Source organism: Diabrotica virgifera, chromosome 5 (assembly GCF_917563875.1).
Source record: "Diabrotica virgifera virgifera chromosome 5, PGI_DIABVI_V3a".
In the NCBI taxonomy this organism is placed as follows: domain Eukaryota; kingdom Metazoa; phylum Arthropoda; class Insecta; order Coleoptera; family Chrysomelidae; genus Diabrotica; species Diabrotica virgifera.
The window spans coordinates 121,218,159-121,231,634 of NC_065447.1; the positions used below are offsets into that span (position 1 = coordinate 121,218,159).

At 32.3% G+C, this 13,476-nt stretch overlaps 1 protein-coding gene across 1 annotated transcript; it reads right to left on the minus strand.

Moving 5' to 3' along the window:
- Positions 1-9,361: 9,361 nt before the first annotated feature.
- On the minus strand, positions 9,362-11,538 carry LOC126885458 (facilitated trehalose transporter Tret1-2 homolog). Its single transcript, XM_050652029.1, has 2 exons — positions 11,430-11,538; positions 9,362-10,671 (listed from the first exon to the last, which is right to left on the minus strand). The coding sequence occupies exons 1-2, from the start codon at positions 11,536-11,538 to the stop codon at positions 9,362-9,364; spliced, it is 1,419 nt and encodes a 472-aa protein (XP_050507986.1).
- Positions 11,539-13,476: the final 1,938 nt, after the last annotated feature.

A 13,476-nucleotide genomic window follows, 5' to 3' on the forward strand; every position in this document is an offset into this window, starting at 1 on the left:
ATAAAACAAGCATAATATAAAGTATTAACAATGTATTTATTTAGTAGAATTTAGAGACTTTAAAACATTTGTCTTGTTAAATTATTATACAAGATAATGAACCAAAAATGGTACCGACCTAAAGACACATTAAAAAATTTGCCAACACAAAACACAACACAGGTCACTTTTTATTTCTAGGAGGACACTTGCGACACTTTCTTGTTTTTTCTAATTGCATCATCGACGGCACTTCAACCCTCGAGCAGTGAGGTAAACGTTAATACGAAAGACATTATTATCAATAAGCCCGCCTAAAATAAAGCGAAGGAAATAAAGCTCTTCACGTTTCACGGTTTCACGTTTCACTTTCACTCACTTTTTGTTTTGTTGTGAGAAATGTGAGAAGCTGATATTAGAGGTTATGATCATCGATTTTAAAAATCGATTATTTTTAAATTACAGTTAAACTATTCCACTTACTTTAAATTAGTATTACCTATTTTCTTTTTGTTTTTAAATTTCTTCTACTATTAACTAATTGGTCTTACTAAAAATTTATTTCAATACCAGAATAATATAAAAAAATAATCCTATCGAAACGTATCTATTATTTGATAAATCGATTAATTTAGTTTTCGAACCAACTATGTCAATCACGAACCGTGGTCACGTGATAGTATTTAAAGGAGGAGAAAGGCTTGGTAGTACGTCATCACCGCGCGCGATTTGAAAATTAGACTCAACATAATTTTAGCCCCTGTGATATTTTTAAGGCTATGGGTACATAATTCGCAAATATTTTACGTGTATCCCTACTTTTTCTGTCTTTACACGGCAAATTACGTGTAGTAACATTCACACTGGTGTGGATATGTAAACATTACTAGAATGTCATTGTACTTGAAAATGTCATCATTAATTTAAAGAGATGGGTTTTGAATGTTCTTGGATAACTGTTATTTTTATAATTGCAAATTCTTAATTCAGTTAATAAATGTGATAATTTATTCATTAACTATGTATTCAGTGATTGTAATAATTTATTTGTACAACAAAGACTAATATTCAATCGAGAAAAGAGGAAAAGTGTTAAAGTGATTTTTTAATAATATATTGTTTTGGAACGCTTACAATTTTGAACATCTTTAACAACAAAATACTTAAATCGCAGAATATATTATTATCCTGATGTATTCTCTGCTTGGATCTTCCACAAATAATACACAATAAATAACTTTTTATTAAGTTCACGTCTTAAATCAATTATTTATCAAATACACTATATATCAATAATATTTAATCAATAACTCAACATATTCCCGATGCAATGTCAAATATTTAAAATTGTCACTGATTGTCAGTGTCTGACTGACAATATATGCTGACAATATTATATTCGGCTGAGTGCGTTGTAAGACAAAGATAGATTTGGAAAATATTACCACGGCATTGTGTTCATTTTTTTCGAATCCTGAAAAAACCAATAAATATTTTTGAAAAATTTAAACGCAGAATGAAAGACTAAATTATTACCGAGGGCCGAAAGTCCCTTAGAATAAATAAAAAGCTTATTTTGAATGATATATTTGAAATTAAAAATCACACTAAATTTTCTCTTAGTTTTTAACCCCTGTAACTTATTAAAATAAACATTATAGAAGTTCTCAGGGACTTTCGGCCCTCGCTAATAACGTAATCTTTCATTCTGCGTTTAAATTTTTCAAAAATACTTATTAGTTTTCTCAGGATTCGAAAAAAATAAATCCCCATTTGAATAGCATTGCAGCCGAAAATACGTACCGATCCTCTTAAATAAAAAAATAGCGTCAAATCAAGGTTGGATTGAAATAGTTATACTAAATGATTTTAAAAGCGAAATCATAAACTTTTTGTTTAAATATTGGTATTATTTACATTACTTTTACGTGAAATACATCTAATTTTTCGACGTCCATAAAATACAGTGAGTAAAATTCAAGCGATACGTATTTAACCAACACCGTTGTAAAATTTTCTTTTCCAAAATATTTCTCAAAATTTAACCAAAGGAAGTTATTTCTGTTTCGTTATTATTACGTGAAATAAACGTACCTTTGCGATGTAACCGACATTCACACCTATTATAAAAGACATGTACTATATTCGTCATTATGATTTTATATTATTCTAATGTCAAACATGTATAAAGGAAGCACTAATATATAGGTGAATGCAGGGCCGGACTGGCTCATCAAAAAGGCGCCAACCCAAATTCTAAAAAAGGCGCCAACCTAATCTCAGAAAAAAGGCGCCAGACACCCCACCCCCACGCTTCAATTTTTTACATCAACCTTTTTTGAGATCCTAATGCATGTACAGTAAATCAATATTGCTTGTGAATTTTTTTAAGTTATATTAAGTTTACTTTGGAATAAACTTATTACCTTGCCACAAAAATAAAATATAGCTTCAGTTTCCCAGTAGGTACCTATCCCTTTTAATCCGTTATACTCTTTGGTACTATCTGGAGGCTCCAAACAAATTGTTGAAAACTGTGAGTAATTTTCAACTACTGCTACAGAATAATATAAGTACTACTACTATCAGTTTACAGAGTTCTCCGACGCCTTCCGACTCTTAACCGCCCATTCTTCTCTATTTAACCATAGACGTGGGAAGATTTCTCTTTCCTCTAGTTCTTTTTCAATTCCCTTCCTCCAGTTTCTTCTCGGCCTTTCCCTTTTCCTTCTCCCTTAAGCTATCCACGTGAAAATCTGTTTAGGGATCCTGTCATCTGGCATTATCTATACATGGCCGTACCAAATTAGTTATGTTTTTATGTATCAACTATTGTATGTCTGACTTCCATAATTTCTCTTATTCTCTCATGTGGTATCCGATCTCTTCTTGATTTTCCTGCTGCTATTCTCCAGAAGTCCACTTCTGTTACCAGTAACATTTTCTTTGTTCTTTGTTTCAGTGACTTCACCGCCATATGTGATTACAATCTTAAGTATTGTATTGTATATGAGCTGTTTGTCCGCTTTAGATATTGTTTGGCCCCACATAATGCTGTTCATCATGGTTAATATGGCTTTTCTATCCTGTATGTTTCTGTCTTTTCTGTATCTTCATGCCCAGGTACTTGTATTCATCACAGTGTTTAATTTCTACCCCATCGTCTAATGTAATAAACTGCTTTACCCCTCCAATAAACATGGCTTCAGTTTTCTTAATGTTGACTGCGAGGTCCCATTTGTTATATTCTTCCAAGTCATGTAACTCAAGTCGTCATGATCCTGATCAATCAGAATTTGGCCATCAGTGAAACATAAAGTGTATAATGTTGTCTCGTCATTGAGAGCGATTCCCATGCCATTACAATTTCTTTTCCACAGCTTTGGTGCTTGTTCCAGATAAATTTTGAAAAGGGTAGGCCAAATACAGCAACCCTGCTTCAATTAAAAATATAATATTAAACATAGCAAAAATCATTATATATATACACAAGGTCTTAAAGTAGCAAATTTAATTAAAATAAAGGATTGCAAATTTAATTAAAATTTAGTTAAAATGTTTAGTTAATCCATTATGATTTAAACATGTTGAAAATAGAGACCGCACAAAAATATTAATTAACATCAATTAATAATAAAAATGAAAGGTGTACGATTTATAAAATGAGTTTAAAGATTATATTCTGTAATACAATTAAATTTAATCTCTTATATCAGCGATTCTCAATCTGTGGTACATGTACCACTGGTGGTACAATTCATTACTTGCGGTGGTACACAAAACACAAAAAAAATTAAAATAGTAGTACTGAGTAAGTCTTGATAATATACTCTAAAAATACAGGGTGTAACAAAAATACAGGTCATAAATTAAATCACATATTCTGGAACCAAAAATAGTTCCATTGAACGTAACTTATCCTAGTACAAATATGCACACAAAAAAAAGTAACAGCCCTTTGAAGTTACAAAATAAAATTCGATTTTTTTCCAATATATCGAAAACTATTTGAGTTTTCTTATTGAAAACGGACATGTGGCATTATTATGACAAGAAAATCTTAAAAAAAATTCTGCACCTCATAAAAATTTTATGGGGGTTTTGTTCCTTTAAACCCCCCAAACTTTTGTGTACGTTCCAATTAAATTATCATTGTGGCACCATTAGTTAAACACACTGTTTTTAAAACTTTTTTGCGTCTTAGTAATTTTTCTAACTAGTTTTTATCGAAATATTTTGAATATTTGTCAAATCCACCACATATTTGTACTGTTAAGTACGATTATAGAGACCCGATAATAATATGAAAATTTATTTATACATTACAGATTTTATAAGTATATTTTGAACCATATTAAAAAAGAAGCCACATCTCGATAAAAGGTGCCTTATCGAAAAAATACAAAGAGGCAAAAAAGTTTTAAAGGCACTGTTTTCAACTAATGGTACCGCAATAATAGTTTAATTGGAACGTACACAAACATTTGGGGGGTGTAAAGGCACAAAATCTCCATAAAATTGTTATGTTAACATATTAAAAAAAAGCCGCACCTCGATTAAAACTGGTATATCTAAAAAATACTAAGAGGCAAAAAAGTTTCAAAAACATTGTGTTTAACTAACGGTACCACAATAATAATTTAATTGGAACGTACATAAAAGTCTGGGGGGGTTTAAGGGAACAAAACCCCCATAAAATTTTTATGGGGTGCACAAATTTCACTATAATTTCTTTTTAAGATGTTCCTGTCATAGTCATGCCACATGTCCATTTTCATTAAAATATCTCCAATAGTTCGATATATCGGAAAAAATCGATTTTCATTTTGTAACTTCAAAGGGCTGTAACTTTTTTTTGTGTGCATATTTGTACTAGGGTAAGTTAGGTTCAATCGAACTATTTTTGGTTCCAGAATATGTGATTTAATTTATGACCTGTATTTTTGTTACACCCTGTATATGTGGTACCAAAAATAATAAAAAGAACTGTAGGTGGTACATGACTCAAAAAGTTTGAGAACCGCTGTCTTATATTGTTAAATAAACTTGCTTAAGGGGTAGGCGCAAAATCTTGGTCTAATGCTATTCGAATGCATTTATTTTTTTCGAATCCTGAGAAAACTAACAAGTACATATTTTTGAAAAATTTAAACGCAGAATGAAAAATTACATTATTGCCGAGGGCCGAAAGTCCCTGAAAACTTCTATAATGTTTATTTTAATAAGTTACAGAGGTGAAAAACAAGAGAAAATTTAGTGTGATGTTTAATTTTAAATATTTCATTCAAAAGAAAGCTTTTGTTTATTACTTTCATTTTTTTGGAATTTAAAAATAATAAGTGGCCAAAATATTGTTCGATATATTTCTGCGTAAATTTAGGGGTCCAAAAATAATAAGTATTAAATTATATTCATATATCCAATAGCTGCAAAAAAAATCGAAAATAGTAACTTAAAACCATATACACAACGGCTTTGAATTTGGTGGCCCAAAGCTATACCATCTAAATTAAACTCAAGTGTTAAAATAAAAAACTGGAATATTTGGGTCACATTACCAGAGGATAAAAATATGAGTTGCTGAGAATTATTATGCAAGGAAGGATCCAAGGAAGAAGAAGCATAGGAAGAAGACGCATCTCCTGGCTAAGGAACCTTAGAGAATGGTTTAACTGTAGTTCATTACAACTGTTCAGACCAGCAGCCAACAAAGTGACCATAGCCATTATGATATCCAACCTCCGATAGGAGAGGGAACTTTAAGAAGAGAAGTTAAACTGTAAAATTCGCAGCTATTGGGTATATTTTATTGGGCGCAAAAACAGCATGCGAGAAAGACATTGTTAGGATTTGCGTGCCATTTACTGAGACTACAGTTTTGGTTATATAGTAATTGGCGGTTACTATTTTATCGCAAAACCTAAAGTGTAAGGGCGCTGTTTGTTGTATCCACTGACTTCGGTATGTAGGACTCTGGAGTGCGAAAAGCTTAATGTAGTTAAGGAGCGCAGAAAACTACATCTGTATATATGTTAGGCCAACTGTAGGGTGTACAATTCTTATATTATAACATAAACAGCGGATATGGATACCTACAAAAGGTTTTCGAAGATCGAGTACGTCGCGCGTCGTATCTTAGCTATTAACATAAAACTCTGGGTGCTATTTTCGAGCTATGTATGGTGATCTTTGATTATCTGATATCTGATACCTGATACGAGTTGTATTTTATTTCATCCACTGGCTTCGTTATGTATGATTCTGAAGCGCAACAATCCTGTATATATAATGTAGTTAGGGAGCACACAGAACTACACCTGTATATTTTAAGCCAATTATGGGATAGAACACTCTTATATTATAACAGAAACGGCGGATATTGATACCTATGAAAGGCGCCTAGACCGTAAAAATGGTCTTCTAGGGCGTCGAGCGTCACATCTAAGCTATTTGATTATCTGATACCTGATAAAAGTTGTATTTTGTTGTACTCATTGGCTTCGATATGTATGATTCCGCGGCGCAGCAATCCTGTATGTATAATGTAGTCAGGCAAAAGGCGCCCGAAGATCTTCGAGGGCGCCGTTTGTCGCATCTAAGCTATTAACACAAAACCCTGGATGCCATTTTCAAGCTATGTATGCAGAAAACTGTACCTGTATATTTTAAGCCAATTGTGGGATGTAACACTCTTATATTGTAATGATATGATGCCCACAGCTGGCGATCGGCGGATATCGATACCTACAAAAGGCGCCCGAAGATCTTCGAGGGCGCCCCGCGTCGCATCTAAGCTAATAACTCAATCAACTATTTTCAATGGAAAATAAGCCACAATTTTAATAAAAAAATTATTTTATTAACGCTTATTAATTGTGGCTTATTTCCCATTAAAAATAGTTGATTATAAAAATGTCACAAGGAAATATAGCTTCAGAACAATATTAATAACTTAATACACAGGGTGCCATTCTCGAGCTATGTGTGCTGGCCTTTGATTGTCTCATACTTGATACGATGAGTTGTATTGTATTGTATCTACTGGCTTTGTTATTATATGATTCTGGAGTGCAATAATCCTGTATGTATAATGTTGTCAGGCAAAAGGCGCCCGAAGGTTTTCGAGGGCGCCGCGCGTTGCATCTAAGCTATTAACACTAAACCCTGGATGCCATTTTCGAGCTATGTGTGCTAGACTTTGATTATAATTATCTGATACCTCATAAGAGTTCTCTTTGCAATCACATTATGATCAATTGATCTTTGCTTCAACGAATCTTTGTGCAAAGTTTTAAAAAAATTTCAGCTTTTAATTTTTTAATGGCATATGAACGAAAGCTAAAGGCGCACCGGCCCGCGGGCCGGTGGTCCGGCGGCCCAGTCCGGGCCTGGGTGAATGATTTGGCACTGAAATACGTTTTTTTTTTCGTCATAAATCACCGAGTTACTCATTATTTAATTAATTACCAACAAAATTTCTACCAATATTCATCTAATATTGATTTCTTACTCTATGTTTTGTTATATTTTAATATTTAAATTCCACAAAAACCAAATTAATTTGGTTAAATTCAGAACTGTCAAAAGTTTAAAACGTTCAGTTGGTCTATCTTCCAACATGATGCATATGTCTCCGTAGCCAAGTTCTAAGATGCTTGAATTTCAAAACTAATCGCGTCAATGTACGCAGGTTCAATCACTAATACAAACTTTTATTTTTTTTATACATTTTATGATTGTAAGTATATTATTATATAAATTTTTTTTTCAGAAAATTCGTATTTAGTTAAAATTTTTCCAACAATTATTGTTCAGAAATAATTTGTGGCATTTTTCAATATGTTTGTGTGTGTTTTATTCTTTTATTTTTTAAATTTTTGCTATTGTTTTAATAAAAATTTTTGAAAAGTAGGAAGTATTAAAATTAGTTTAATATTTAAATAAAATATTAATAAACAATTTAAAGTATATTAATTTCGTTGAAATCATAATAATAGAAGTATAACTTCTTACGTGCGTACAAAGTACACACACATTCTTTTTTTATTTTGAAGTTTTCGCTGTAGTATAAATGTAGTTTAAATTAGAAGAAAGAAAAAGTACATATCTACAAGTTGGTTGGGCGGATACTCAAAGCTGAAATCTGTCGAATATTTCAGAATGAAAACAATATACGCAGTACCATTTATAGAACAATAAAGGAGTGCGAGCAGGGAATGCCTTGACTGTATCTACCAAAATGTGGAAAACCACGTGCATTTAATGCACAGAAGTCAGAGAGTATGGGGAGAAGAGCAAACAACCAGCTTGAAATGGAAACTAGAAGATTGGTTCGTCATCACAGATCTTCTATAAGAGATCGATATCGTTGGAATTGAGGAGAAATGGTCTTAAATATCTTAAGTACCTCAAATACTCTCAAGCGAATCCTCGATTCCCAAAAACGATAATCCTCCAAACTTGCCGCAAGCTCGCTCAATAGATGATTTTGGGCTGTCTAGGAGTCTAGGAATGTTTATCATGATGGCTGGAAGCCTAAGATGAAGAACAATTTAAGACGACGAATTTACGAACAATTAAGAGAAATTAATCTGAATTTCGCCCAGGACTTCATGAAAGACATTCGAAGAAATTTGGGTCTAGTACTAGTTTTTTTTATTGGCCAATTCTCATAATTTGATAGTATAGTTTAGTTAAGCATTGAGTTGTAATTTATGATAACTAGTTGGTGTTCAAATAAATTTCTTCATTAACAAAAAAATTTGATAAATATTTTGTGCCAAAACTTTAAGGACATACGTTATAATGTATTAAGTATATACATAGTACCTACCCAAAAAACCCATTTGCAACCTGGCTGGTCAAGTGTCCCGACAAAAACCTTGTTTCCCTGGACTAGTAGAAGATAGAGGTATTTTAATTTTAGAGGTAGGTATGTGATTTTCTGCCATCCAAAGTCACCTACGTACTCGAGCAGAAACTTTTCAAATAAAAAGTACAGAGCATTCTTAATTTCTAGATAGAATAAAAAATAACACAAATGTTTAATAAAAATATTTAATTAAATCTACAATAATTACATAATTATTATGTATTAAAACTAACAAATGTACAAAATGTGCAAGAAATTTATGTGAAGGTTTCTTCAATTTTTTTTATTAAAAATGACGAGCGATAGTTCATTTCTTCTATCTTTTTTGTCAGCATAAATTAGGTTTTGTAAATTGTTCTTTATTAGTATATTTTGCGTCATGTGTGATGAACTGGACTATCGCCGCTAATAATTATTAAAATTTACTCAACCGTATATATAGGTACATCAAACTAGCTTAACAGCTGTTTCTCTAAATATTCATTTATTATAAATGAGTTCTTCTCGGAACTATTCCAAGTCTCTTAAGATTTCTTGAACACTTTTACCTTTTGTTTCTACAACAAGAAATAGACAAAATGGTACCGCTAAGATACAAATTCCAGAAAAAATCAAAAAAGCTGGACCAATTCCTATTATTACTACCAATGGTTCAAAGTACTTGCCTATAATAAACCCGGCTATCCAACATATAGCCGCAGTGATCGAAGAAGCAGACGATTTTACATTTGGTGGGAACGTTTCGCCCATAATCACCCAAGGTAACGGACCGTATCCAAAGTTATACATAAATATATAAGCCATAAGGCAAATAATAGGTAAAAATGTTATTGACGCAACGTCATAATGATGATCGTGTAATAAACAGTAAATACCCAGTAGAATTTCTGATAAAGCCATACCAGCTGCTGATATGAGTAATAATAATTTTCGACCCCAACGGTCCACTAAGAACGGAGTAAGAAAACTAGTAAGAAATTGCACAGATCCAATAACGATGGAGCAAATCTCTGGCTTTAAGGAACTGCCTGCTTGTTCAAATATAGTTTGAGCATAAAAAAATACTGCGATTACTCCAGAAAATTGCTGAATAACTCCCAATGTAACAGTAATACCAAGAGCTTTTGTTAGTGGTTTAGATTTAAAAATGTCTATTACTGAACCTTTTCCATCTTCTTCTATTTTATTCTGAATCATATCAAGTTCTTGATTGATATCTTCATTGTATCCTCTCACTTTTTGGAGAGCTATCTTTGCTCCTCGTATATCATTTTTGCTAAGCAAATAAACTGGAGATTCTGGTGCAATAAGTGTAAAAATTACCAAAAATATTATGGGAAATGTTCCTAAAATTATATTAAACGTCATCAGGTTTACAAAGGGGCCTAAACAGTAAGAAAAAAATAATCCAAAACATAAATAGACATTCATCATTGAACCCAACGTTCCTCTATTCGAATTATCAGCGATTTCTCCAGCGTACATTGGTATGACGGTATAAACGCCCCCTAGAGCTATACCCAAAAAGAATCTAGCAATATAATAAACAACAACATGTCTACTAAATGCAAGGAGATAGTAGCATACTACAAATGGTATTCCACTTATAATTAAAGTCTTCTTTCTTCCTATCTGATCGGCTAAAAAGCCGAAAATAAACGGTCCAAATATAGCGCCTAATGGAAAAAAAGAAGATATCCATGATCTTTCGTCTAAAGACACTGGGTGATCAAAAGGAGTTGTTGTTGCATTTCCTAATCTATCTAGCACAGGAGATGTCCATGTTAGGACGGTACCAGCTACAAAGCTGACGATGTTTGCTAAAAAGAAAACATAATATTATTTATTTTATTTTTAGTAAATTTCAAAAGACTAATAGGTATGTTTTGTATACAGTGATGAGCGCGCTAATAACCGGCAAAATAACGCAAAAGATATAAAACACATTAAGTTGTGAGATAAAAAGAAATGAAACTAGTAGAGGTGGGAGATTTTAGCGATAAAACTTATAAATGTACATTCTACTTATTGTTTTCCACCTTTAGACGTATCGGACGAGTTTGGCAACTACCACTGTGACAGTGACTGTTTTAGTTGACATACTCCTCTGATACGTCTAAAGGTGGGAAACAATAAATATAATGTAAGTTTATAGGTTTTTATCGCTAAATCTCCCACATCCACTAGTTTCATTTCTTTTTATCTCACAACTTAATATGTTTTCCATCTTTTGCGCTATTTTGCCGGTTATTAGCGCGCTCATCACTGTATACGTATTAACAAATGGATGAGTTGAAAAGAACATTACTTTAAAAGTTTGTAAACCATTTAATTACAAGCTGAGCGCTTTAGGTTTTAGCCATCTTTACAGCTCTGCTACAATATAATAATGTAAGTAAAGTAATTTAAATATGGTTCTGAAGCTATTTTCTAATAACATCATAATAATACAATTTACTATTTTAATTAGGAGTTAGCCACAGCTTAACTTCAAAATAAGTTTATTTTGACGTGTCGATTTCCACTTCATCATTCATCAAAAGGAAATCATTCACAAAATATTGTATTTTATAAATACAATTATTTGTTCTTTCTTGGGCATTGTTAAGTTTAATTTTAGATGAAATAGATCTCAACGTGTTTTGCTGTTTTAAATGTTGTTGGAATGTTAAACTATTTTCTATCATTTTAAGTTTTTCCCATAATCGTTGTGTGTATGATATTTTTAATTTTTTCATCTTGTGAATATTATAGGATCCCATTTTAAGTTCTTCTGTTCCATTAAGTCTATTCTTGAAAATTTATTGACCATTCTATCTCTTCTAGTTTTTAACCATAAAGGCGGGTTGACATTACTAGTGATAGTGAATAACGAACGTGGCTCACGGTTACGTATTTTGCCCGTGCTATTGTTAGATATTTTATTATCTATTTTCAAACTTGAGCAGTACATTTGTATTTATGCAATGCATAGATACAAATGTACTACTCGAGTTTGAAAATAGATAATAAAATATCTAACAATAGCACGGTACATATTCATCAAGTTTACATATTTGTACTAGGGTAAGTTAGGTTCAATCGAGTTATTTTTGGTTCCAGAATATGTGATTTAATTTATGACCTGTATTTTTGTTACACCCTTATACATATGTGGTACCAAAAATAATAAAAAGAACTGTAGGTGGTACATGACTCAAAAAGTTTGAGAACCGCTGCTCTATTACATTTATATCAGTCACTCATCCGAAGTAAATTAGATTAGGGTGCAATATGCTACTCAACTGCTAGCAATAATATGCTTCAAATCTTGGACGTTATCCAAAGCACATCTTTAAGACTTGTACTAGGTGCTTTTCGTTCTAGTCCAGTGGCAAGTCTTCAAGCTGCACTAAACGAACCACCTCTATTTCTAAGAAGACAACATATTATATCTCCTTAAAATACACTGCTAAACTGTATAATAATATCCGTAATCCTAACTACCGGCTCCTACACACAAATTATATTTCCCACGACTGTAGCAAGAAATCGAGATATTTAAACTTTAAAGAACTTCTAGCGAGTTATGGAAATAACACTAATTTGTTTAGATATTTGCTATCTATAAGACCCAACTCTACCACCCCGGACAATTAATACTCTATACATGAATACTTCTTTAATAGCCCACCCAAAAAACGACAGAAGTCCCATCCTCATTTTCTATCAAGAAATTCTAAATGACGACTACTTATATTAAGATTTTCACTGACGCTTTAAAAACCGAAAATGGCTGTGCCGCAGCATTTATAACAGATTCTATGGAATACGCTGTACGAATACCTATTTATTGCAGTGTATTTACTGGAGAAGCTATTGCAATTTTAAAAGCACTTGCATTTTGTCAAACTAATACAGATCCTAATATTCTACTAATCACAGATTCACTATATCAGTATTCAATGCATAAAACAGATACATAATACACCATCTCATACTATTATCCAAAAAGTTAAATGTATGATACATTGTATGCAGAGCAGAAATATAAACATTCACTTCCTTTGGGTACCTTTACACATAGGTATTTCAGGTAATAAAAAGGTCGATTCCCTAGCACTTAAAGGAACTACTGACGAACACATTGATATTATTCAAAGAATCGCAGATATCGATTTGAATATCAAGCAGCATTGTTGGGATTCGAATAGCTCAAAGCTTAAAGAGATCAAACCTTACATCAATCTCCAGCTCCAGCTCCCTGAAAAGAGAAGAGAACAAGTGGTAATAAACCTATTAAGAATTGGGCATACAACATTAACCAATACGTACTTAATAACCAAAGAGCTGCCACCACAATGCTCATACTGTAGATGCCTCATAACAGTCCAGCACATTCTTACAGAATGTCCACTTTACTCGTATGAACGAGGCATCAACAACATTTCTGAAAAACCAAGTCAGCTGAAGAATATATTAAATTATAATTTATCCAGTGCAATTAATTATCTTAAGGATATAAATTTATTTTATAAAATGTAATAATTATATTGTAATTGTTCAACATCCGCTAATAACCTTCCATGGTGGATGCGGCTTTATGTAAATAAAAAAATACATAGTAGTGCAGTCACTGAAGGTGG